We start from the raw sequence: 26719 nt of genomic DNA, 5'->3' as shown, positions 1-26719 counted from the left end.
CCTCGTAAATACATGGTAACGTAAGACGTTCCTGATTTTTTCAGTACTAGAAACTCGTGTCCGTCGAAATTTTGCGAATGAGAAACTACGTGTGTCCCACAGTACTCAAGCATGGAAAATACAGCAAGAACTAATTTAGGAAAGTATATTAATTATACAGAAGCTTGTTTCGTATAGGCAAATCCAATCATCGGGTTGAGAATCGTAGAAGGAAATTTTGACTACTGATTTTTTAGTCGTTACCTAGCTAAAAATAAAAACTCTCTTTGCTATTCTTTTCAGAAGTAAACAAAAACATTTCCACCACTCAGTTTTGGTTATTAACATAAATTTGGCATCGATCGTCCGATTTTTCAGAGTTCGAGAAATAGATTGTATATACGCCCAGTTACCGGGAGATAAATTTGTCACTTTGAGCGCTGGTTGTCGAACGGAAGCCATAAGTTCTTCCGCGACAATAATTCGGTCGCTGTACGATTCTCGAAATTTCTTTTCTCGGCGCGCACAACCGTTTTACGAGCTCCAATAACGAATGCCTGCACGTTCAGCGTCGCGGCGTCGCTTCCGCAGTGTGTCAGGCTCCGGTTAACTAATTTATACGGAAGACAATGGCTGCTTGACCGTGGATAATTGTCGCGAAGGAGTTAACGCGAGCCTATAAAGGTGCAAAAGCTGGTCGAACGGGCGAAAGTCGTTCACGGTATATAAATAATACTGGAACTCCGTTCCGTTTGGATTCAGTGCACCTTGATCCATCGACTTGGCTGGAAACGTCTCATCATGGGACGTCTGGTTGGTAGCTTGACCTTTTAAAACTCTTCTCGTAATGAATTTTAATCTTCGACGCGAGAAATACAATTCTTGACGAATTCTTTCTCGAATAAAGTTATTATAATTTGAGTTGATTCCTCCAAATCCTTCCCGAACTTCTGCTAACTTTTCTGTCGTACTCTTTTCACGGGTAGCAAAGCGTCGTCGTCGTCGCGATCCTGTGCCTGTCGATAGCTCTGACGTGTTCGGCCACTCGAAAAGAGGATCTGGAAAGGGCCGCGGAGTTGGCGGTGGAGAAGGCAGCCGAAAGGGCCGCTGAAAGGGCAGTGGAGAAAGCCCTGGAGAGCGGGAACACTACCACGGAGTCGAAAACCGTGAGAGACTCCCACACGAGCATCAGGAAGACACCGTACTACGAGGAATCCACTGCCTCTGAAGAATTCAGAAGCAAGAACGAGTCTCTTCGACACTCCTGCGAGGAAGGCAAAGAGGACACGCGGGATGACATCGAAGACTGGGGGAAGTTCTCGAGGAGACTCAAATCCAGTCCTTTCGAGGGCTGGTCCAGCAGGATGGACTGGAAAAGATTCCCCAGAAGCGAATGGGCTCCCGAGGCCTCTCCGTGGGAGAAGCCCAAAGTGATAACGATAGAGAAGAAGGTTCCGGTGCCAGTTACCGTCGAGAAGAAGGTACCCTATCCCCTGTACAAACCCGTCCCTTACGAGGTGAAGGTCCCGGTGCCCCAACCGTACACGGTGGAGAAGAAGGTACCGTTTCCCGTGAAGGTGTTCGTGAACGTACCGGTCGAGGTGCCGGAGCCCTACATCGTGGAGAAGAAAGTGCCGTACGAGGTGAAGGTCGATCGACCGGTACCATACAAAGTCGAGGTTCCTGTCCCGCAACCGTACACCGTCGAGAAAAAGATACCGGTGGAGGTGAAGGTGGCGGTACCGCAGCCATACCTGGTCGATAAGGCAGCACCCTACGAGGTGAAGGTGCCCGTTAAAGTCCCGGAACCCTACGAGGTGGAAAAGAAGGTGCCTGTGCCGGTTAAGGTCCTCATTGATCGACCTTATCCAGTGCCAGTACCCAAACCGTACCCCGTGTTCGTCACCAAACCTTATCCAGTGCACGTGGCCAAACCTTATCCCGTCAAGGTTAAGGTGCCGGTCGATGCACCTTACCCGGTGCCCGTAGAAAGCCCCATACCCGTTCCAGTCAAAGTCCCATCCCCCCAACCCTACGTCGTGGAGAAACCTGTACAGGTGGAAGTGAAGAAACCCTACGCCGTGCCGGTCAAAGTGCCGGTGGACAGGCCCTACGAGGTGTACGTGTCGAAACCGGTACCCGTCCCGGTGGAGAAACCTTTTCCCTATTGGGTACAGGTGCCGGTATCGGTGAATTCTGACTGGAACGGGGGCGGAGGTCACGGGTTCAACGACAGAGACGGCTCCGCCGGGAAAGAAAAGCGATCGGGAGCCGGTGACGGATTTACGAGGCCCGGTAGACCTCGCAGAAGGTTCCGTCACTGAGTCTTCTTGCATCGACAGAGACAATTTTGGATTGTGTTTACAGTTTTTTTTATTTATTTTTAACAACGTGGAAGGTTTAAGATTTTTTTTTGTGACACTCCGGCGCGGTTTCGTAGAGTAGTGGAGAACAGGAGTTGCAAGAGTCTTGATAATGAAATTTCTGAAATTTTTTTTTCAGAGTGAAATAGTTTGATAATTGAATATTATTTGATTATTTTTGTACCCTCGTAGAAATTCTATGCTCCATTATTCAGCATAGATCACGAACTTTGAACTACTTTTGTTACCTAATAATCGTAAGCATAGTGTTAGTTACTTGAAACAAGAACGATTTGGTATAACGATCGAATTAATTTAACGATCAGACTTATTTTACTTTCTCTTGCTCCTGTTAATGTACAAGATGAACTTGATAATGATGTATTATTTAGTTTCATCGAGCGAACACGATATATTTCCACAGAAATGTTCCTTCATGTTAAAGACTTCTCTTTTGCATTCTTCCTGAAGCACATTACTTATCAACGTTCGGAATGCTAAATATTAGTTAAGCCTCATATTTTTAATTTAGAAGAGTACGAATAATCAGCATTACTTTCGTTTTAGTTATTCATAGTTTTATGGTAAATATAAATTCTGTTTTCTCTTATTTCTGCTATATCTTATTATTTGACGTACATGTTAGATTATAATTTTCTATATTCTATTTAGTTACTGATTTTCTTCTCTAATGTTATTTCTTTGGATACAGTGTCTTCGCTCGATAGATCAAACAGTACGCACAATTTTCTTTAATCGCTTTAACTTTCTAAACGCGTATTCGAAATCTTCGCGATGTGTCTCGTAGCCTCATGATCAAGTCTCATCTATAATTCTATCAATTTATTCACACTGTGAAAATTGCTAAATTGTATCGTATAGATCGAAATATTACAGTAATATTGCAACAGAAACTACACAGAAAGTCGATTGCATAAATGTTAACATCAGAGTTACTATTTTGCAATCTAATCCTAAGTATGCCTCTAGAAGGTTGTATCTATGAAAATTCTTACGAACAGAAATAGATGTTTTCTATTCGATGGAAATAAAAATGTAGGGTCGTACAGGAGCGTATGTTTTCAACCTGTCTGGAATGTCCTTCGTATTTATTAACTCCCGCATGGTAATTAACCGTTCGAGCGACTATCGCGTGGATTTCTCACGAGCTTGTATGCATAAACCTTTGATCGGCCTTTTTTCTCGAGAAATTCTTCGCAAGGAAGTGCTCTGCCGCATCACATTACCATCGCGATCGCGAATTCTTCACGCGTTCCGTTGCGTACACGATGGAATACGAAATGCTGCGGTAAAATCGAGCAAACTTTGGCTCTTGCCTTTCGCTGATCGTGAGAGGAGCAACGAGTCTCGCGGAAAAGAGATTATCCATCGATCACGTATCGTAAACACTCGTTTAATTGCATTCATAACAGCCAGATACTCTTCTTCCGGTCACTGGCGCGTCCAGCAGGGGGGTGAAAGGATTTTTAATTATTCGAAATTTATTATGGTCGTAAATTTTTCACGTTACAAAAGATTGTAATAGTTGCAGATATTAGGATGTAACAATTATATCATTTCCGCTACTCTGTTTCCCTATAAATAAAAATCTTTCAATAAATCCAACTATACCCCGATGCCTTAATATTTTTAAAAAGTAAATATTAAATACAAAGTTTTGTAAAGTAATCGGTATTGGAGGTGCTGTTTCCGATCATACGCACTGATCCTAATGCTGGATTCCTACAACGCGGGTTGGCTTCGTACGGATATGACTTGTTCACAATTTTAGAGGCTCGGAATTTCTATCCTTTTTTTTATCCTGACATTCCTTGATTCAATAATTTATGGAACTTGCACGTTTTAATTGAAACTCGATGGTCTTGAAGTTTCTAGTTTCCTCTAAATAGCAATTGAAGTATCGGAAAGTCACGGGAACGTTGGAGTTTGACAGGATGATTGCCACTAAATACGCTCTCACCGTTGATAATACTGCTTTCCCACGTTCGATACTAGTAATAAATTTCTTCTGTAATAGTGGTCGAAACGAAACGCTGGATTCTTGACAGGAATTCCAATCTTTACAAAGCAATCAGCTAGAGCAGTTTCACTTGATTTACTGAGCTCAGGTGAATTCCTCGGTCTCTTCCGCTGCTACACTTTCATAATCGGGAGCCTAATTTAAACTAAACTTGCGATTCAATCTCGTAAATACGCGGTTCTTGATCGTGGAGCTTTTTATGAAATCCTTACTATATCCATGATTACGTATAACGCGTGTTAAATCATGCTTGTTCGATTACTCGCAACCACATTTCCGCCTTTTCGATACTTGTTGCGCTTAAAAAGCGACATAACCCTCGAATAGGAGAGTGGGAAGTTTGTCAAACTATCACTTTATTAAATTTTAATTAGAAACTAGCAACGTTGACTAAGCGACTGACAGTTTTGTGTCTATTATTGTTATTCTTTTAGAATTCTCATATTCCTCGAAATAAATTTAGCAACAAAACTGTCCTGATAAAACAAAATTGACATGGTTCGGGCACGGTTAGTACCCGAAGTTGGCATAATTTCTCTCATACGTAAACGATTACAATTCGGTTCAACGAGTTGGCATCGTGGACAATTTAATTCTCCACGGGGCTATTATTAAATAAACATTTTCCACGATTGGAACGTGTTTCGCGCACGCGGAAACGCGACTCGAAGCAAACGCGTTATTAACGATCGTCGACGCGTAGCGATAGATCTACAAGGATCTACTCGATCGATCTCGAGTCTCGCGTGGATTTCATTCGTAGCTACCAACACGTCTGATTGTATATCCAGCTGGGCCCCCCACCTGCTAGGTTCTCCCTCTCTGGTCGGTTTTCATTTTCTGCTACTCTCCCACCAGGATCTCTTCCTTCCTCTAGCTCTCTTCGTCCGACCGAACGACCTCGTCGCAGACGAGAGAACTCGGCCCCACGGGACTGGAAACGTCGCAGCCGCGCACGCGTCTTTCCGTGGGGACCGGATACGGAGGGGGCCCAGTAGTCCCGCCGAGAAACTTTGAAATATGGAAGGAGCCGGAGCAAGAGAGAGAGGAATCCCGAGCCCCCTGTACGGAGCCCCTGGCTGGTCAGAGCGGAAAGGTTTGGGGAGCTGCGAATACAAATTCACGAAACCCCAGTGGCGTAAGACTCGTGACGTTTTCGGTTCGATCCAAACGTTTGGCACGATTCCAAATTAGCGATCCATACCAATACGATCCACGAGATGCAACGAGTGTGGCGTCTGTATCCTATTCTGGTGACTTCTTTATCAAACTTTGGTGCATCTCTTAAGGTTAACCCATTTGTACCATTAGTACAAATCACTGGAATAATTGTATTTGGGTTCGATAAAAATAAATTGGTGATTCCTTTCCAGTTGCAATTCATCATAGTATTAAATTTTATGATGACTCTATACGATTTGTCACACTAAGGCGACCTTGCAGATTTATTGTAAAATATGGTATTGCGATGGATCTGTTAGCATGAAATTCAGATCCACGGACATAGATCTTCCCCATGACACGTTCATTTTCCTTTCTACGGCGTCATTCTGACCTCGCATGTTGGTTTTTAGCCTTTTACGGTTAAACCACACGATCAATCACAGTCATGGCGTTGCGTCGCACTTACGTTATCCAATTTTGTTAAGGTGCGGTTGATAGATCAATTAGGCTATCGCGCTTGGTTCACGGTACACCAGAAATACGAAGTGGTCGAAAGTCACGAGCAAATTTGCACTATAATAACACTTTTACTTTCCTGTTTACTACTTGATAGTAAATGGTAAGAAGTATTAATAAGTAATAATCTTGTTTTTATGTTGCATCGATTCGAACTAACAGTGAGTGAAAGTTTCGTTTCATTTCAGCCTGCAGAATCATCCCCTCAAGGGATAACGATTAATAACCAATTATAGTGGACATGTTTATTAGAGCTATTAAAATGAAATCGTATTGCACGAAGTACCTTACTCGATAGGCAATTTACGATACAATTTGAATTTCATTTCCGTAATCTCTAACTCGATAATTATACGAAAGTTCATTTTGAAGAGAAGCGTTGGAAAATTTAAACTTCCGTCAGCCATATTAATTTTCCCCGTTTAACGCTCGTCCTCGAGGCCCTAACTTTCTTATTTTTAGCCACTTTTTCGCGTTTCTGATGCACCGCGCGGACGCCTTTTCCGCGGCGAGCGTTCCTTTCACCCGGGAACAGGATTCAGGCCTACGCCAGTGCGCTCGGTTATGGAACCAGCGTCGCGGCCACCTAGGATTTAGAAAAATTCTATAACGTCGCGCGCGTCGAACGGGCGACCGCTCGCGCGCCAGACGCGCGTGTTTCACTTTTCCGCGGAACTTACACGCAAGGGGGGCTCGCTCGCTCGCGATGCGCGTCGGGGGAAAGCGGACTATAAAGACGGTGGAGTCTTGGGGGGAAGTATCCAGTAAAGTCTGGACTTCGACCAGTTATCGAAGTGCCTCCGAGACATGAAAATTTTGGTGAGTACCCGGAACGCCTATCCTCCGTAGACCGAGAACTCTGTACGACGTAGAAATTCCGAACTACTCTATTTCTCTACTTAATATTCTGATTTCTCGACGTTTGCCTATCCAGAACAGTCAAAGTTATTGCCGTTGTTTCGTACGAAAGAACTTCGAGCTTGTTTTCCCCAACCGACCCTACTGATTGCAGCTGCTGACGATATTTCTGGGCCTGCTGGCCACGGGGATCAGCGAGGAGGAGAAGAAAAAGGACGCCGAGCCTCAGGAATCCAACGTAGAGAAGAAACAAGACAAACGGGGACTCAGTCATCTCGAAGGTGGCTACGATGGCGGCGACTACGGCGGAGGACACGAGCTATCCGGAGGAGACGGTGGCGGTTACTCGTCCGGTTATGGCGGCGGATACTCTGATTACGGGGGTGGTTACGGAGGCGGTGGCGGCGGCGGCTACGACGAAGGTAGCAAAGTAAAAGAGATCACGATCGTGAAGAGCGTCAAGGTCCCGTACCCGGTCGAGAAGAAGGTCCACTACCCCGTGGAGAAGCAAGTACTGTACCCCGTTAAGGTCCCGGTACCTCAGCCCTACCCTGTCGAGAAGAAGGTACCGGTCCCGGTGAAGGTTGTCGTCAAAGTTCCCGTGCACATACCCCAGCCCTATCCGGTGGAGAAGAAAGTGCCGTATCCGGTCCAGGTTCCGGTAGAGAGGCCGGTGCCCTACAAGGTCTACATCCCTCAGCCCTATCCGGTGGAGAAGAACGTCCCTTACCCGGTCAAGGTACCGGTACCGCAGCCGTACCCGGTCGAGAAGCCTGTCCCGTACCCGGTGAAGGTCGTCGAACACGTGCCGCAACCGTTCCCGGTCGACAAACCGGTGCCCTATCCGGTGAACGTGCCCATCGAACGACCGTACCCGGTCCACGTACCCAAACCATATCCGGTCCCCGTCGAGAAGCATGTTCCAGTGCCAGTCGTGAAGCCGGTACCCTACCCGGTCAAGGTTCACGTCGAGAGACCCGTAGGAGTGCCCGTCGACAAACCGGTGCCCTACGAAGTCAAGGTGCCCGTTCCTGCCCCGTACCCCGTCGAGAAGCCCGTTGCTGTACCGGTGGAGAAACCAGTGCCCTACGCGGTCAAGGTGCCCGTCGAGCGACCCGTGCCCGTCGAAGTCTCGAAGCCCGTGGCTGTGCCCGTGGCCAAACCCGTGCCCTATCCGGTTAAGGTACCGGTCGCCGTATCCGTCCACGGTTACGGCGGTGGTTCCGGCGGAGGAGGATACGGCGGAGGAGGATACGGCGGAGGAGGATACGGCGGAGGCTCCGAGGGCGACTACGAGTCCAGTTACGGAGGTCACTTCTAAAGAGCTTCCAGAGGTCGTCAGCCAAGCTTGACGGCGATCTGATTGTGCCGCGCGTCGCGTTGCTTTTCCATCCCCGAGGGTTCGACGACGCGACCAAGGGGGATGTATATTTATTGCATAATCGGTCCTTTCAGAACATATCGCTGGATCGAGAACCGGCCGTAGGAAATTCTTTGTACAGCTGGGGGGAGGGGGGCGGCAGTTATTTAGCACGGCCGGTTCTTCTGTCAGCGAGTTAGACGAGGCGGAGTTGAGCAAATTTTATTCGCGAAGAATCCCATACGTTGCTCGCGAATATAATTTGCTCGGCTCTATTAGACGGTAGAGTTTCGATATACCTTTTTGATACCTGAGTACCTAAGAATACACATTTGTATACACGATGCATCGTACAAAGATTCTGTATTGTTCGGCGATCGTGAGCGACTCGATCGTCGGTGGCGCGACGAACGCCTCTGTACCGTGTCTTTCGCTTCTTTCTAATAAAACCAAAGAGCAAAATCGAGGATTTGTCAGTACCTTGGTCTCCCCGACGCGTCGATCCTGTTTCATTATCGTAGCTTTGCGAGCATTTTCACCGATTTGCTGGTTTCCGGAATCGTATCAAGGCCGCGATCGTGAGTTTTTCGAGAGTTTCGTAACGTCGAATTGCGCCGACGAACGCGGAACACGACGATAACATCTTCGATTACACTTTCCACGATGCGCGTAACGCAACGTTCCGTCCGTAACGACGATGTTTCCCGGAAAAGTTGGAAAGCAACGCAAGCCCGTGAACGATTGTTTCGCCCCGCGAATCCGCTAACGCGGAAGCGGCCTGGCGTAATTAGCGCAACAAAAAAACTGACCGGCAATTAGTTGGTCAGAGTCGAAGAAAGGAAAACTTTCATCCCACCCGTCGTAGATAACGAACGAATCGACGATCGCGTAACGCTTCCGATTCGATGGAATCGCGTTACCTGATACATTTGACGATCGATCTTAAACGTTCGCACGTGTGCCTCCATCGTGCACAGAGAAAGCTTCTTTCTCTCGGGATCACGGATGATCCAATCACGAGTAGGCGTAGAATCGGGTATATCACCGGTGAAATCGTTTGTCGTGATCGCAGCAGGTGGAGGAAATTAAATACGCTCGTCGAAGTGTGGGTCGAAGAAATTGCACACGGTAGTTGGCAATATTTTTAATTTTATTTTTCAACCTTCTTTGTCCATTGGAAATTATATAACGCGCTGGAACGTATCGTTTCACGTTGCAGCGAAATAATTCATGATTTAGGAAGTGGTGGTTACAAATATGGTGGCTAAATTGCTGATTATTAGTCTAGCTTATTCGAACGGTGTGGAACCGCATGTAATGGCGTTCTTTAAAAGTTGTTGATGAGTTTAAATCCATGGAAGAATTTTGTAAAACCTCATTGCTCTTTTATCAACCTTTAAAGTCCGGGAGATTGTTTCGCCGTGCTTTGTATTTATCTTCGAACAAAGACGGTGTTTCACCCGGCAAATGTCACGCTTTCGGTGAACTTTAGAATCTTCTTTCATGGAAGAATAGAAAACAGCGAAGTATTACTCACCGTATATACGGGATGTTCGCTGGAACGTGGTACTTGGAGCCGGGGTCAAAGTCGTCCTCCGACCTCAAAACGGGTGGCTTGATCCCGGCGTATTGCTCCATGAGACGATGCCAATGGCAATTATAGTCTTCCCTGGTGATGTAACCGCGAAAAACATCCCATCTCCATCTGTCCATCGCGATGCTGAAAGGCAGCATCACCAGAGTGTCCATCGCCAGGGAAAACAGGTAGTTAACATCCGCCGTCGATTCGTCGATGTATTTGTTGCCCAGTCCCAGAGTCTGTAGATGATGTGGGGTCGCGATACTAAGCGCCACGGCTTGACCCACGGCTTCGTGGAAACCTGTGTCAACGCAATTGTTACTCATCGATCATTGTCGGTGACAAAATTTGCGTGATTAAATTCCGCGTTGGTGAAAGTTGTAATTTTTGCGAATAAACGTGAGGTCGTTTGATATTCAAAGTGTATTCGCAGAGGGAAGTATAGTACTTTCTCACTTTGTCTTAAATTAAAGATGGAGACTTTAATGTCTCGGGGTTCACTTGATCATAGTAATAAACTTATTTTCACCGTTTCTAATATTGTTATATTTTTATTTTTCAGACGCTGTAATCATTGGGGAAAGTGGCTGGCAATTAATCGGATCGATTCTTGGTCTATCGGATTTACGAAACCAACGTTTGAACTATCTTTTCGCCACAGGGCCGAACGAGAACGTAACACTAATGCTGCTACGAAACGAAATCGATCAGGATACAGTCTAAACTTTTACAGGTCCGTGACAGCTTGATTCATAAGTCAGATAATTGGTCTGCCTTTCAAATTGATTGCGAGCGAGTTTAGCAGGCAGTTGCATATTCATGTCTACAAAAGGAATGTTATTCTACGCCTGGAGTCGAATACGTACTGAAGAACTGGAAAGATTATCGCTGAATAGGATTCAGATTCATCGACCAGATCTTATAGAGCGATTATTTTATCATTGGTAAGGGTTTTATATTGTGCGATATAAATTAATTAATTTATATTTTACGAGAGAAAATACAGATTTCTCTCGTTTCTTCATTAGTCCTTACAGTTTACTGCTTCGATCGACACGTATTATTTAACGATCCAAATATAAAAATTTTTGTAACTCGCACCGATACGCGAAATCATCAACTTGGAACCGTAGTCATTATCGTTCCTTTCTCTTTCTTCTATTTCGTAACTTTAAAATCACACAACTTTTGACAATGTGCGGTGGAAAAAACTTACAAACACGCGGAAACGTACACATAAATACGCGTGAATTATGTCGGAGTTATTTTATAAAATTTTGTAAGTTCTATTCAAGTTTCATTAACGTTCTACCTTGGGAATTAACATTTTCACCCTCTCGTGAAATCAGATCGATCTAATCTTTGTTTATGTTCCCATCAAAAACCGAAACATAGTTATTTCTAAGTATTCCAACAAAATTTACAATTATTTCAACCTAGATAACCAACGATCGTTCATGTATTTTAGTTATCGACAAGGAGTGAAATTATTTTATGAGATTGTTAAAAATTTGTACATCCACAGTTCCATTTTTCGTTTCTCCTTATTGTGGAGTATCGTTACGGAGCAAAATGTCGATTTCAGGTTTTACGGGGTCCCGTAAATCGCGCAAGGCAAGGTCGGAGGCATCGATGGAGATTTGTTTTCATAGCGCGATTCTAACGGGGCGAACGACCGGCCGTCGGAGCGGTGAAAGCGCGATTATACCATAATAAAAATATTTTAACGATCTCCTGTACGGACTGTGGAGAGTACTCGCACATCCACTCGGACAACGCGCGCTCATGCTCGCGCAAATCCACGTTGACCGTATCGCGCTCGCTCTCGCTTTCGCGTTATTACTCGTAAAAGTCCCGACGTGGACCGCCTACCGGAAGTCGAACGGGCCACTTACGTAACCAACGCGTGTCGTCCATCGATGCCATCGCTTCTTCGTTTTTTTCCGTGGCGGAATCGTAGCGACAATTTGCAATTCGATTTTTCGACGAACGCCACACGATTGCTTGCAAATACAGTGTTTCCTTCTCGAGGAAACCGTCATTGTGACTTTTTATTTCGCTTGTGCTCTATTTACGGACGATCGTTGGTCTATCGATTTGAGGTAAACGACGTTGAAGAACTTAGTATACTAAACATCGAAGTTCGATTGATTTCATTTACGCAACTGTAAATGAAACTATCTAGAACGTATACAAATTGGTTAGCATCGTTCACGATTGCAGCCATTGAGCATATATTTAAACATCGCATTCGTTATTTTCAGTTTAATTTCCCTCTTGGTGACCTCAACTTAACGCAAGCTAACTATTTTTGTATTTAATGTTACTTCCAAAGGTTCTCCAAAACGATGGTACCAAGTAGCTCTGTTATTTTGTGAAATTGTGTAAATTTATCGACACGAATCTTGTGTTTTTTTAATTTTTAGAGACACAGCAAACTCAGAATATTGGTATGTACTTTTTTATATTTTTAACTTAGTGACTTTTTACTACGAAGCTGAAACAAATTAATTCCTAATAGTTCTAAACAAAATGATCATCTTTTAGAAAATTTCATGAATCTGGTCCAGCAGTTAACGCGTTGAAGAACGTATGGTAGTAAGGAAAACGAAAATGTGCGTTTGAACGAGAAATAGTATTCGATTCGCATACCTGGATTGGCACCGTCCCTGAATTCGCGAGGAAGTCCGCTGTATCGCAAGAAATACTGAATGTGTGCCATCTCGTGGTGCACCGTGATCAAGTCCTTCATGGTGACCTTGGTACACATCTTGATTCTGCTCGCGCGGCACAAACCAATTAAGACGAAGATCAGAAAAACCGATTACCTCTCGATTGTTCGCGAACAGTTTAACGAGAGGAATTCCATTGAATTACCTGTAATCCAAGCGATTGCAAAAGTCCCATGCGGATGCTTGGCAAATCAGAGGCCGGTCCCCGGGGTCGGCGATTATGCTACCGCTCCAGAATTCTGGTGGCATGGCGCTTAGGTTCAAGGACAAGAAAAATTCCTCCGCGATACGGAACATCTCTATCGGCGTGTAACCCTAAGAAAAGGTAATGAAAAGAATAATTCTAATATACTGTGCACGTTTTCAATTCTACAAGACGACGGAATTTTTGGAGACCTACGACGGTATATTAAATAAATAATTCTCTGTTAGTAGTCGTCCATTTCAGCGTCAAATGCTTCGCAAACGTTTAAAACGTTAAAAAGGAAATTTACCGGATAAGAAAGATAGTTCGAACAGATCGACTTTCGAGTTGTCATTTCTGTGATTTAATATCCTCGAGAGATCAAAGTTCCGCAACGCCCGCAATAAATTTCGCTCACAATGGACAATGAAGAGAAAGAAAAATATCGCGTTGGAAATAGGCGAGCGAAACACTCCAGAATTTCTCGTGTCTTCGCTTACTTCACCGTTACTTTCGAATAATAACTTAACATAACGCGTTACTTTCGATTCCATTTGGAAAACAATAGGTCCATCGCGCTGAATTCATTACGCTATCGAAGTTAATTCCCTTGAAAAGAATTGTGTAACGTTTTACCATGGCTTGCATTTCCTGAGTGACGTCCAGGTAAGTTTTTCCGGGGTACGGTAGCGTGATGTCGATGATGTTACTCCAAGATTGGGCCCAAATGTTTCCTATCGAGTTCAAACATCGTTAACGACCCCCTTGGAAAGAGTTAATTTCTCACGTCAAGTTTAATTTGCATCTCTAACTTCGGCTTCGTACCAAGTATGTGAGCCGGAAGGGGAGCATGAACGCCGATCTTTTCCGGCCCGTACAGGTCCCTCAATTTCCTCCTCACGTAAGCGTGTAGTTCCTCGTAGAGTGGTCGTACCATTTCCCAAACCTCTTCGATATCCTGCTGCAGATTAGGGGACTCGTATGGAAACATCCAATATTCGGCAGCGTCGGTGAAGTCTGAACGAAGAGATAATTATTTCAATTATTTTCACTAAACGTTGAGTACGTAACGTTTCGTTCCTACCGGTGGTGAATGTATCGCTCGTAACAGGTCACTACCATATGTATACATTCTTAAATCTTTGATCAATATTAACGTACAAATGGTAGCACGTGATAATGATTTCTCACAGAAAATATATTTATTTATCGAAGACCTCTGGGTAAAAAATGTTTTTGAAAATTGTAGGAAGGCTACTGTTTCTTGTCTTGGTTCACTGGGGTCTCAACGTGGTCCCGATTTAGAATATTTCAAATTCTGTAATAAAAATTATTTTCTGCTTATCACTGCACTCAGACCCGTCAACAGAGGTCTTCGATGCTAAGCTTTCGATCAAAGGGAAACGCGAACCCTAACGAACGTTTAAGCTTTCTATCATGACCTACTCGATTTTCCATCATCTTTTAACCTACTATTCAGTCTCGCAGCCTCGTTGTTCAAGGTAACAAGCTGCTGATAAAGGTCTTTGATCCTCATTCCACTGCGTCTCCTCCACTCCGTCCAAACGTACTGTAACTCGTCCCAGTTCCTGCTTCTAGCCATGATCTGCGATATATCTGCAAAAGGAATATCATTTCTGAACGAACGAGACCAATTTCTGCCGATCGAGGACCGGTCAACAGTTTCACTCGGGACGGGACACACGCTCGAGCTGCTTTCACGATAATCGCGCGATCAATTTGTCTCAGATGGTTTCTCGCGACACGCGTGTGATCTAAGCTCGAATGGAAAGCGAGAGTTACCGCAGCGATTACGGCTGCGTCGATCGCTCTAAATTGACCGCGCTAAACGACTGGAAGCGTTTCTTGTTTCAATATCGACGTCTCCCGAGAGGAAGGCCCCAGTCTCGCGTCCTCTTTTTCCTTCCTCGGTTCATTACGTTCGAAGCAATGAAATCGCGTTACGTGGTCGTCCTTCTGTCGGCGACGGTCCGTTAAAGATACTCTTCATGGACGCGGGAAACGCGTTTTCCAGCTGGGAAATTCTGGTCGAAAGGGTCTGTTCAATTTTGGAGGTAAACAAAATTCTTTTCCTTTTTTGCGGTATATTTTTGCTTAATTTATGAATTGATATTTTGCAAACTCATCGTAATTCGAAACGCCCCTTTATCCATTGAATCAGAATCCATTCGATATCTGCAAAAGTTTCGTTCGTCTCTTACAGAAGTTACAAACTGTTTTGTTTTAAATCCCGTACAATCTTGAGTTTTCGATCTTGGATTTAATTTAAAAGGATTTGAAATGACTCTATACTAAGTAATAAAACGTCGACATGAAATATTTTAGAGACGCATTAGAAGCTCGGGAAGTCATCGTTGGGTTAAGAGACCGATTACGCGTTTCTCGATGGCAATGTGTTACGCGTTGGCGTTGTTACAGATGAGATCTGTGGCGAGCAAACGAACCATAAACTGAACATGACTGTTCGAATGATCATAAACTTCCGTATTGCCGCGGCGGAGCATGGTCTTTCGGCGTTGATTACGCTCGTGCGGTTTACGATCGTCGTTTAGGCGTTCGAAAAGCACCGCGTTCGACTGCGTAATGGCGACGTAGTCGGTTAGTTTCTGATTTGTTCGAGCATTCGCCGGTGATTAGCGTCCGAGGAGGAATTTTACTTGGAACTGATACGGCGTAGGACTTAACTTTCGAACCAACATCGCGTTGTTGACCAAATTAAAGAACGGAGATATCTAAGGTTTAAGTTAGCCCGAGAGAAACGTGTGGGAATATCAAATTTCTATTCTTCGACGTTGGTTGGTTTGGTGTCCCAAAATCCACGGTGCAATTAAAGCGGCGGCAATTTATCGCGAAACAAAAGAGAAATCAACGAAACGTGGAAAGAGGGGGGAAGGGTGTCTGGGCAGAGAGTAGCCATGGTAAACTAATTAACGATGAATTTTCATGAACGCGTACCAAACGCAGTCGGTGAAATATTCAACGGTTCGATCGCGCTTTTACGATTAGAGAGGCACTTTCTTGCGCGTAATACTTAAACGCGTTCCGTAGACAATTTCGCCGCCCGGGAACCGTGAAAATCGGTATCGCGTTTTATTTCTTGTTAAGGTGGGGACATACACGCGTTATTCATTACCTGGATACAAGCGCAGACCGCACCGGAAGGGATCGTTGTACGCGCAAATACTGGCACCGTTGTACACCGCCAGCATGTCGTTGATCACACGATTATACTGAAAAATAAAACGATCGGTCGACGTTACCGCGAACGTTTTCTCGCCGAGCAAAAAAATGATCGCGGCTCGTTGTTTCCTGCACCCTCGTTTTCTTTTTCTTTCTTTCGTACGGTTTCCGTAAGCATTTGTTGCACTCTCGCTTATTACGTGTAGGAAGGAAATCTATTCTCGAACGTTTACTTCCTAGTTTGTTTCACCCGTTCGGATATTCGAAACAAATCAGTTGCGTTGAAAGCGAGACGGAAATGCCGATTTGAATAATTACTCGTTCTCGGTATCCCTTATCGATATTCTTTACCGATTTTAACCGTAGCTTAACGCGAATGATAGCTTTCCTCGAGATTCGGTTTAGATTTCTTTTCTTGATCCAAGCGTCGTTCGCTTTCTGATTTTTCTGCGTTAATTGAATTCTGTAGGAGCAATTTTCTCGTACAGTTGCATCGATTACATTTATTTTGCTTACGGTACCGTCGACGAGAGAGAGGAAAATGTGTACCATTTTCAATTTTATACGATCAAACGTTTACCGAACAAGGGTAGCAAAACGAAACAGAAACACGAAATGATTTCTGAAGCTTACTCTGTCTAGCTGATCCGGTGGGAGGGCCGATGGTCCGACCACGGCCAAATACCTGAGGCGACGCTCGGTCGTAGGATCTCTGATATTGTTCTTATCGATCTTCGATATCAAGAACCAGGCCTGGTTCTGAAAATCCGCGTATATTCGTTGCGCTTCCAACTATAATCAAACATGGAATCATTTAGGGAGCTTAAAAAAATTATTTAAAAATAAAACAGTGGCGTATCGCACAGACCAGAAAGAGATTTGCCTCGATCTACTTACTGGATAGTTAAAACAGTGATTTCGTTGCGTACAGGTTGGACATTCTATGAATGACAAGAACATAGCAATCGCTGTTCGAGCGGAACTGGTTCGAAGCGCAAATCACCGAGAAACTAGTTTACCGTTAGAGATAAACACCTGCTATCTCCACCCTTTCTTAGATTACCGATAAAAGACCCGTTGGGAAAAAAGGAAAACCAGCATACTCGACGACGAGAAATTCTCCTTTTTAATCAAAGGGTGACGTAGAAGAGGAAACAAAAGTCGAACACTTTTTCAATTCACCTCGAGGCAACGGTAGTTTGCGAACGCAAAATTCTCGTAATTGGCAGTCAGAGATTCGCAAAGGGAACGAAAAGAAGGGGGCCACCGGTGACCGACGATTGTCATTAGCATCACGCGAGCTCGTGACAGCGGATTTCGCGTCGAAGGCTGCGGATTTCTGTTCCCGTCGTTCGGTCGGCTGGATGACGGCGTCGTTGCGAAACCGTTCGAGACTTCGTCACAATGGCTGGGAACCGTTCCCGCGGAGGTGTTCGGCCTCTCGACGGACAATAAAGGACGCCCCGCGCTCCGGTGAAATCCCCGTGCACGCGAAAACAGCAGGTTCTCCGCGTCCTGATGGAAGCGCGACGACGTTCGACGGTCTCTCACGGGCCGATTCGTAGAGGAGGTCGAGGTCTTCTACGGCAGTTCCGTCGAGATACCGTCCAATGATCGCTGCACGTAAACGTGGATCATCGATTCTCAACGGGGGAGGCATAAACAATCGACAAAATTTGAATGCTTCGACTGCGACGAAGCTGTAAGCTTGAAACACACGTCCGTTGGAACGACATCCTTTCGTACGTTTTCTTCGTCTTGAATTGGAAAAATGAGGAAAAACTAACGACTCGAATACAGCCGAAATTGACACAGTCAGTTTAACTGTACTTTAAAGTACCGTTCGTATAATTGAGAAATGAAAGCAGAACGATAAGAGAGCATCTGTGGGCCCGTTTTTTCGGCTATCGAAATCCATGCGGGCATTTCGGACACGAGTTCACCTCGAATCGCTACTGTGTACACCGCTACCCGGTGTTACAGGAGTTTCGAAAGTGTCGATTAAGAGTATAATATCGAACGCTAAACATGCGATTTTTTATCAATCAGAATGAAGAGCAGAACAAGGGCAGAACAGAAATTACGATGTTATTGTTACCGTGTTGATATCTAACGTGACAAGGAACTTTTACACGAGTAATTTAAGATATAATTATTGTAATTGAAGATTTACCGCTTGTAGCTGCGTGTACTCGTTGACGTCCGTTTCGTACGTCCACTGTCCTGCAACGTTGGCGCTGCATCTTTCGGTGCCAAGGAAATCCAGTCTCGCCAAAATATCTTGCAACTCCGTATCCGTAGGAGGAAATCGTCTACCGAAATTGTCTCGTGAATCGTCCCTCAGCGAGGGTAAATCCAGCTGACCGGAAACGAGGGAGAACAGAGCGAGGAAGACCCAAGTGGGCATGATCTGCAAATAAATTACTGTTACTAAAATTGCTTCTTAACCCTCTTCAACCAAAAGTCGTCGATTATATCGAAGACAGTGGTTCGAAGAGGAGCCATTTTTATCATTCGGATTGTTTAACGATCCAGCAATCGAATAGACAAGGAAAAAAGATACGTGTCCACAACAATCATTATTTTTGAGAACCACTCCCGTTGAGTTCGCTTTTTCTTGTAAAGTCGCTCGCGTAGTGGAGCAGGTAATGGAAGAAGCCGCGTACAATTTAAAGTAACGAGAACACCGGCCAATTTAACTGTGGACTATTATGCTACCGTAAGAAATTATATTGTTTTCATAAATCATGCCACAACGGCGTCACGAGCGGACCATTTACATGCAATTCATTTGTTGACTTCACGGTCACGTGTTACGTCTTCGCGTTACGTATTTCCTCCCGGCATGAAAGACTACTCGCTCGCGCCAGTAGGTCATCCGCGATCGCATCGAGATCCAGCGACCTTGAACGTTCGATGCTTAACTAGATCTGATCGTGAGACGCGAAACTAACGTGTGGGAAACTTGATTTTACGCGATGCTTGAGACAGAATTTCCGATACCATTTTGCTACAAATTTCCCAGCGGTTTTCCCTTCGGAACAATTAAAAATACGATCGTTTCACTGCTTCTTCGTACCTTTATGCGTATAATTATATTAGGGTTAAATACCAGTGTTTCGCAAAGGAACCATTTTGAGATCTACGACTGCCTTCGCAATACATAGAATATTAAAAATTCTCACGGCAGAATTAATCGTAAATTACCTGGTAAATTGATAAAGAAAGAGGTTTTCCCTTCCAACCCCTTGAAGGTTCGACTACCAGTGTTCTAAACTATCAAAAGTTGAAGTTATTTTAGGGTATCGGAATCGAGATCAACTCAGTGGTGATTACAAAGGGGGTAGTAGGGCTTCAGGGATTTAAATCCTAATTATAATTTTAAGAAATCAGCCGAAGCGTCGCCTTTACGTGTTTGTCAACCCTTTCCGCGTCTTCCAGTAGCCACTCACATTCACCACTAGAAGGAACAAAGACACAGTCATCGCACAAGGGTGTCAAATGTTTGCACCTTCCAAAAACCCCTGTACACTATTTCCCCCTGATAGGAACACACAGACATCCACCAATCCCTGAAAACTCTTTTCGCGATTTTTCATCCTCTCGAGCAGGACGTTCACCTGGAGATATCCCTTTCCCTCTGTTAGGCTGAAAAGTCACCCTCGAAAGACGTTCGTCGCGTGTGAAAGTGGGAGAGACTTACTAGTCCTCTCATCCCCCGGTACGGTGCGATTGAGCGTCGAACTGTTTGGTAGATCCTCGATAGATCGGCACGGGCGATCGCGGGTTGCGACGACACAAGGATGAAACGCGACGACGAGTAACGAGCGTTTGTTTCGTCGTGGAGTTGCTAAAAGCCTCGTGGCCGATGGCAAGTGTACATTTATCCCTGCGTGGCGGTTCGAACGCGACCACGGAGAGGTCAACCATAGCGAGAGGTGGGGATCCGTGCACACCTCGGTGTCGTCGTCGCTCCCAAGACGCCTCTGAAGTCGCGTGGGGGGCTGGAAACGCCGGGAAAATGGAGGGAAAAGGCGCGAACTCTAACCCAGAGACACTTAATTTTGGACCAACTTGTTATAGTCGAAACTCGCGTAGAGCTATCTAAAAATATAAATTTTTTAACGATCGTGGAGTCTAAAAGAATTATCGATTACCAAGGACTGTTAAAGTCTATCCTCGTGGAAGTAAGAAATAAATTAGTAACGAAGAGAGTACGCAAAAGAGACAAAATGGGTCACGGAAAAGGAAACAGAATCGAGGACCAACTTGCCAATTGCGAAAGCCCAGAAGCTCTCACGTTGACGAGCCTCGTCATGCTTGTCAAGCCCCTCTCAATGAGCCTCATTGTCTACGCGACAACCACGCGCCTCCTTTGCATCTAGTAATAGTTGAAATATTTAATTCGCGACTCCTCTTCGAGGTCTACGAAAGTTACCAAAATAATTTATCGCCTCGAAAAGTGAATCGTGAGATTAAACGATAGAGACTTGTCTGGTTTGTTTAAAAAATCGGTGAAACACATTTAGTTAATTTACTTCGGATTTTTGTGTCACAATTACACGGTGAAACGATATTGTTTTGACCGTAAAAGATAGACCTGTCGAACTCTCGAGGGACTGGGGATCTTTGGCAGGTTTAGGGAAGGACGTTTCAATCGGGGGTTCGATTTATTTGCACCGAAAGGGTTGGACGAAGCACTTCGGTCGGCTATCGATCAAAATAACGACGGACGAAAGATGAATCGAGACTCCGCGGATGATGGATCGAGGGAAATAATGCGCAGAGATAAAGTTTACGACAAAGTGGGGCGAAAAGCGGCGGCAAAATATTTTATGGGCGACTCAACCACACGTTATCTGTTATTCGTTTGCCTTGATACATTCGTGCTAGGTTTTGTTCGATCTGCGTATGAAACAGCGATCATTGAAATCCACGAAGGCAAAAAAAAATGACTCGCATGATGATTCATCGACGGTTCATCTAATTGCGTAATTATCTTCCAGAGCTAATCTCATCGACGCCGCTTCCTGCTTCGCCCGGCTACTTGCCTATCCTGAGAATTCAAGCGCCATTGTGTCACCGTCGTATCAGTCTTTAATTCAAATCGTGATTCATAATTTTGCAAGTTTTAATGACGTGGGAAGCCGTCGGGGTAAAATTACAGGTCCGTCCACGGCGTTGATTGTCGTCTTCGAGGGGAAGCTTTCGAGGCGATTAATCGTCATCCTCCGTTGTATGTGGTGTCCTTTAACCGAACACCATGATTCATACTTTAGTAATTTTTTACATAATGGCGTGGACGTCGTGGATTCTGGCTTGTTCGTAGAAAAAATCAATACAATTTTTAAGCAATTTTTGGTCATTTTACTTTTCATTTTTCCCAACTTTTAGATGATCCATCCTATATAGTTATCGTATATTAACTTTCATAAGACATTGATCAAAGATTTATACAGCACAATGCATTCCGCTGTGATGCAGTTCGTCCGTATCGCAAACAAATCATAGCGATTAGATTACATTATTTTCACAAGATCATCGAGCACTAGCAGTAAAAATACACGTTTTGAATTTTCTTACCGGTTATCCCAACATCGACCGTTATGGACCTTTCGATCATTCCGTCAGTTTATCGTCTCCCGCGTCAATTATACAATTTTCCAACGTTCGAAAACAACTAGCCGTGGGAAACAATGCTAGGCGAAATCATCGATCAATATTCACCGCGTTGAAGTCTCGTCCAAGGCGATCGTCGGTGCGGCCACCGGTTTGCGCTCGTTTTCATTGCGGTAGAGATCGTGAAACGCGTCCACGCGTGATGCATAACGGTGACTAAACTCGGCTCATTCATCGACATGAAAATCATAAACAACCGCGCCTTGCTACGAACGAGAATAGTCTCACGATGATCTCTCGAGGAGCGCGTATACGCGGTTAAGGTGTATCGTCTAGGCCAGATCGCCAGGCCTTGAGTCGATACGGCGAAGCTTTTACCGCGTGCACGCGTTTTTTAAACGATGTATTCCACATAACGAGAATCATTCAGGTTTGCGTAACGTCGGATTCTTTCGTATTCTGCTCGGAGTGCCTTTATACGCGCGATGCCCAGGGAGAAATGGCTTTTCGAATCGCGACGGATCCGCGGAAACGAGTTTTAAAAACGGTCCGTCGTAAATAGCGTGGACGGAGCTATTTTAAATTTCGCGATCCCGTCTACAATTACCGTCGCCGTCTCGACAAAATTGAATTAACTCCGAGAAGGACGGAACGAATTCAGGTTTCAATGCCGCGCGTGTAAAAACCAGAAGCTGCTCGTGTACGCAATCGTGGCAGGTGGTTTTAGTTTTGAAAGCGCGCCCCGTGTTCTCCCAGCGAGCCGCTTCGACAATGCTAATCTCATCGGGAGATAATGGGTGCACCGGTCCCACGTACTGGCCGCAATTCTGGGTTCAAGTACGCGAACGTTTACGCGGCTCAGCCGTGCGTTTCTTCAGCCTTCTTCACCAGCCGCTAACAACTCTTCGCGAGTATTGCATCTCGCGAGACATTGTTTTCCTCAAAAGTATCGACCTACTTATTCGCTTGCCATCTCCATCTAAATTATATTCCGATTGCTCGAGGTGAATACTATTGACTAAAAAATACATTAAACGCGAGTACCGCGTTTTTAACAACCGGAATTACGTAAGATCCGTTGGTTAAAAATTGACTGATTCTCCTAGGACATCCGGCCCAAATTTTTGTCCCTTTGTTCCTTTGCTTCGTTCGTTGGTGTGCTCTTTTATTGATCGTGGACATACAGCGTTCTTACAATAAACATCGACCTACTTCTTTTCGGTTTTCTGCCTTTCTTTCCCGGGCTGTCTTCGCCCGTGTATTGTCGGCCATTGAGGCCAGATGATACAAAACGACACTCTGTTTACGAAGCAATTGAGCAATTACGATTTTAATGCGCTGAGAAGGAGTCGTAAGAAGTAATTTAGAGCGCGAGGCTTCTATTTTAAATACAATGCTACGTGTGTTGGAAGAGTAATGAATCGAAAGGGACTGTTTATTTCTGCGAAGGAGATTCCGTAACCGAAATAAAAAGAACGTTGAAATTGCAAATGGGTCGATGTCAAATTGAATTTATAATTTGGGGAAATTTATTTCGCTGTTCTTTCGATGGAACAAGACTGACATAATACCAGAAGAAACAAAGTGTCGAAGGTGTTTAAACGTACTTGGACGTCTGCGTGACGCACGAAAAAGATACTTCCTACAGACAAACTTCCTTCGCGCACGCACGTCGCTATGCAAATCCGCACATAGCATCGAGAGACAATCGCGATGCAATCGTAATTGCACGCCAGAAACCGGCAATCGTCGTTCTTATTATAAACCGGCCGATGAAACGTGGGAAAGCTACGATACTTGTTACCGGTATTACGCGAGCGCGTTCAAGAATTATTCAGAGTGGTCTGCAACGACAAGGTCGATTCGTTAAACGACTTTTCGTCAACTTGCCAGTCGACACGAGATTCCTCGTTGGAGGTCAGCTACGAGGAAAACGAATCGAAAAGTCGGAGATCGGTAAACGCGATATTATAATCTCGTATTTGTCGATTTGAAAATTTCAATACGTTTATTATCTTTTTACCGACACTAACAATTTCTTCAGGTTCAGACCCTTTTTGACCAAATTTAATTACCTAGGGCAGCGTTTAATGTTACATACATTAAATATATAGACTGCTGCTGGTTCATTATTCAAACGATCGATGCATCATCGGAAACCATTTTTTCTTCTTAACGCGTTGATGACTGTCACACCAGTTTTTTACGACGGCCTCGATACTTTTTCAAGTATCAATATTTCAATGAGGTAATTGTTATTTTATAGCATTTCCAGTGACAGCTATTTAAAGGTTTACAAGTAGCGGGGTTTATACAGGATGTTCGGCCACCTGGGAAAAATTGTAATGGGAGATTCTAGATGCCAAAATAGGGCGAAAATCAAGAACACCAATTTGTCGATGGAGGTTTTGTTAAAAAGTTATTAACGTTTCAAGTTCCGCCCGTACCGAATTTTTTTCTCGAAAATGCGCAGGATTTTGGGGGTATGTCTATTGACCAAAAATGAGTGTAATTGACCCCCGCAACTGAAAATAATTTTTTCAGAACGATTTGAAATTTTTTTTTTTCGTCGAAAAATTTAGGCACCTACCCCCTGTCGATTTTTCTTAAAAATTCCTTTTTCATTTTTATTAATTTTGTTTGACGCCCTACAGAAAAGTTGTCTAATACTTTGTTGTAGGTACCCATGAGCTCTACTTCAGGAAAAAGTTTCATTGAAATATATTCACAAGTGTAGGAGTTATGGCTGTTTGAAAATTCGACCATTTTTATGGGGTTTTTCTCATTTTGCGGGGTCAAGGACCAACTTTTCGAATATTTTTGCGATTTGTACATATTCTCCACCAAAATACGCGTAGTTTGCTTTTTTAAACATCAAAATCGTCCAATCCGTTCAGAAATTATGACGTTTTAAAGATTCGCATGAAAATTCGGGCAGACATTTCTGGCCAGAAATTATATTTTCGGTGAGGAATTTTTTTCTCGAAACTGGGTAGGATTTCGGGAATGTGTCTATTGACCAAAAATGATTGTAATTGACTCCCACATCCGGAAATAATTTCTTCAGAATGATTTGAAATTTTTTAATTTAATTTTTTGAAAACTTTTTAACGAAGCCTCAGTCAAGAAATTTATATTCTTGATTTTCGTTCTATTTTGACCTCTAGAATATTTTATTAAAATTTTTCCCAGGATTGGCCGAATACCCTGTATAGTGTAAACATTTTAAATTCGGGCACCAGTGACCTCCATGACGATCAACAATCGTTATGATATATAACAGGGGGTTAAGTTGCTCGGAAAAACTAATAATAGACGGATTGAAAACTAAAAGAATGATTCGTCGACAACAGGCACCAAAATGGAGAAAAAATAAAATAATAAAAAGACCGGCGTCCCGTTGTGTTGGGCATAGTGACAAATCGTATGCAGAAACGCGACTCTCAAGGCAATCTTCCTGGTTTCGTTTTCGTCGTCGTTTGAAATTTAAATGAGGAAGCAGCGCGTACCTTCGTACGCATGCTCTCCGAACATTTCGCTGTTTCTGGAGAACGTGACACATTACGGACGATCCGTAACACGATCCAGACAATTAACCGACTGGGATCTTCGTTGATGTTTGAAACAGATGCTGCACCATGACCTCGCAATCTCTTTGTTCCCTCGATGCTGAACCGTGACCTTGCAATCTCTTCGTTGTCTCCGACTTGACAAGTTTAACACTAGATTTACAGACATCGACTGCACACATTTTTATCGAAACCCTTGTACCGGAATATATCACTGTTTTAATGCATATAAAATTTGCTAACTTTGGGAACATTATTTACTGTAAACGGAAGGACGGGGCAGCAATTATCCAACGAAGGAGCTTCGAGTGATTTGCATGGGAGCAAGGTGATGCAACTCTAAGTGGGAAAAGATATATTAATTGCAAGTACGGTGTTGAAGAAGCCACGGGAACACATCTTTCCAATTCTGCGTATCGCGTAACGCTACGGTGAACACGACTTTTCGGGTCCGTACTTAAAGCGGTTTTCTCCATATTACGCAGTCATTAGCGAGATTGCGCATTGTCGCTCGTGCGTACATACGATCCACCTGAACCGCGTCGATTGAGTAACCGTTCAACCTTCTTTTTCCCTCTCTCTGTACGCGTGGAGTGCCACCGACGCTAAAGAAAATAGACGCTTATGCAAATTCGAACCGATTTTCCCTTGGATCGCCTCGAGACCTTCGTGCTCTTGCTCGAGGTCGATGGAAAGTTACGAAACTCGAGGGTCCTGATGAAAAAAGAAGAGACACTTTGTTACTTCTAATTCGACATATTATTATTATATCATCGGCGTCGAGTTGACTTGCTAAAATTCTACGAGGTCTGATTGCCAGTAATTATTAATACGGTAGAACCAATGTCGACGCCAAGGATTAAACAATCCACGATATAAATGAATGGATCTTGATCGTACAATCGCATCTTAAATTCCTCTCCGTGCTCGAGCCAGCCTCTAGTTTCATTAATAAAATGAAATACAATGTGCCGAGGTTTAAACCGTGATTAAGACATCATTATCGTCCAAGTGTTAACCGTACACGCGTAATCGAGTGTTTATGTTCGCGGCAGCATCTAACGCGGCGTGATAGCCTCCGGGATCAGCATTATCGTTGATCTAAAGTCGACGATACAGAGGCCTGTTAACGTAATTAGAATAATTATTAATTGCTGATAAGATCGTTGAGAAAAGAAGGATCGTTAGTTACAACGAACAGTTTTACGTATCCTGGCGTCGTTGCGTAACGTGTTGAACCGAGGACGCGGGTAAATGCAATTTTATTCGACATCCTCGAACATTAGACGTCTCTATGGTCGAGGATCCGTTTCTTTCTAGATTCGAAAACGTTCCTAAGACGAGTCGTTTTGCTTCTGACACTAAAAGTATAACGCAACGCCAGTTCCCCGAATACCAATTATCTAAGCTACCAATTACGAGGATGTTACCCTGGCACTGGATTATCCATGCGAGCATAGGTATAATTAGAAACTCTAGTACCCGCGAGACGTGGAATTAGCTTTTCTGAATAATCGTACGGATATGCAATTATGCTATTACTGGATGTAAGGA

General features: G+C 44.1%; 4 protein-coding genes across 6 annotated transcripts in view; 3 read left to right on the top strand and 1 right to left on the bottom strand.

Moving 5' to 3' along the window:
- Positions 1–21769, bottom strand: part of Ance-3 (angiotensin-converting enzyme Ance-3) — a 58752-nt gene extending 36983 nt beyond the window's left edge. Inside the window, exons 1-10 of one of the 3 annotated variants that reach the window (XM_076774150.1) lie at positions 21561–21769; positions 18151–18387; positions 16611–16769; positions 15931–16027; positions 14250–14393; positions 13602–13793; positions 13413–13510; positions 12738–12907; positions 12513–12637; positions 9819–10161 (exon numbers count right to left, since the gene is read on the bottom strand). In XM_076774150.1, the coding sequence (XP_076630265.1) occupies positions 9819–10161; positions 12513–12637; positions 12738–12907; positions 13413–13510; positions 13602–13793; positions 14250–14393; positions 15931–16027; positions 16611–16769; positions 18151–18384 (1562 nt within the window). In that variant the 5' untranslated portion in view covers positions 18385–18387; positions 21561–21769. Of the gene's footprint in view, positions 1–9818; positions 10162–12512; positions 12638–12737; positions 12908–13412; positions 13511–13601; positions 13794–14249; positions 14394–15930; positions 16028–16610; positions 16770–18150; positions 18388–19597; positions 19856–21560 lie in introns of those variants that run through there. The other 2 variants (XM_076774148.1, XM_076774149.1) reach the window with 2 other exon arrangements.
- On the top strand, positions 781–2484 carry LOC143347139 (uncharacterized). The gene is made up of 2 exons (XM_076776065.1): positions 781–792; positions 966–2484. The coding sequence occupies exons 1-2, from the start codon at positions 781–783 to the stop codon at positions 2301–2303; spliced, it is 1350 nt and encodes a 449-aa protein (XP_076632180.1). The 3' UTR covers positions 2304–2484.
- On the top strand, positions 6787–8242 carry LOC143347138 (uncharacterized). The gene is made up of 2 exons (XM_076776064.1): positions 6787–6882; positions 7076–8242. The coding sequence occupies exons 1-2, from the start codon at positions 6871–6873 to the stop codon at positions 8240–8242; spliced, it is 1179 nt and encodes a 392-aa protein (XP_076632179.1). The 5' UTR covers positions 6787–6870.
- Positions 14734–26719, top strand: part of Wat (worker-enriched antennal transcript) — a 48150-nt gene continuing 36164 nt past the window's right edge. The window contains exon 1 of the mRNA XM_076774152.1: positions 14734–14851. Coding sequence (XP_076630267.1) covers positions 14786–14851 — 66 coding nt within the window. The 5' untranslated portion in view covers positions 14734–14785. The remainder of the gene's footprint in view (positions 14852–26719) is intronic.

This window comes from Colletes latitarsis, chromosome 10 (genome assembly GCF_051014445.1).
Source record: "Colletes latitarsis isolate SP2378_abdomen chromosome 10, iyColLati1, whole genome shotgun sequence".
NCBI lineage: Eukaryota > Metazoa > Arthropoda > Insecta > Hymenoptera > Colletidae > Colletes > Colletes latitarsis.
Note: the sequence above shows the minus strand (reverse complement) of the source record. Positions and strands in the feature narration are given on the sequence as shown.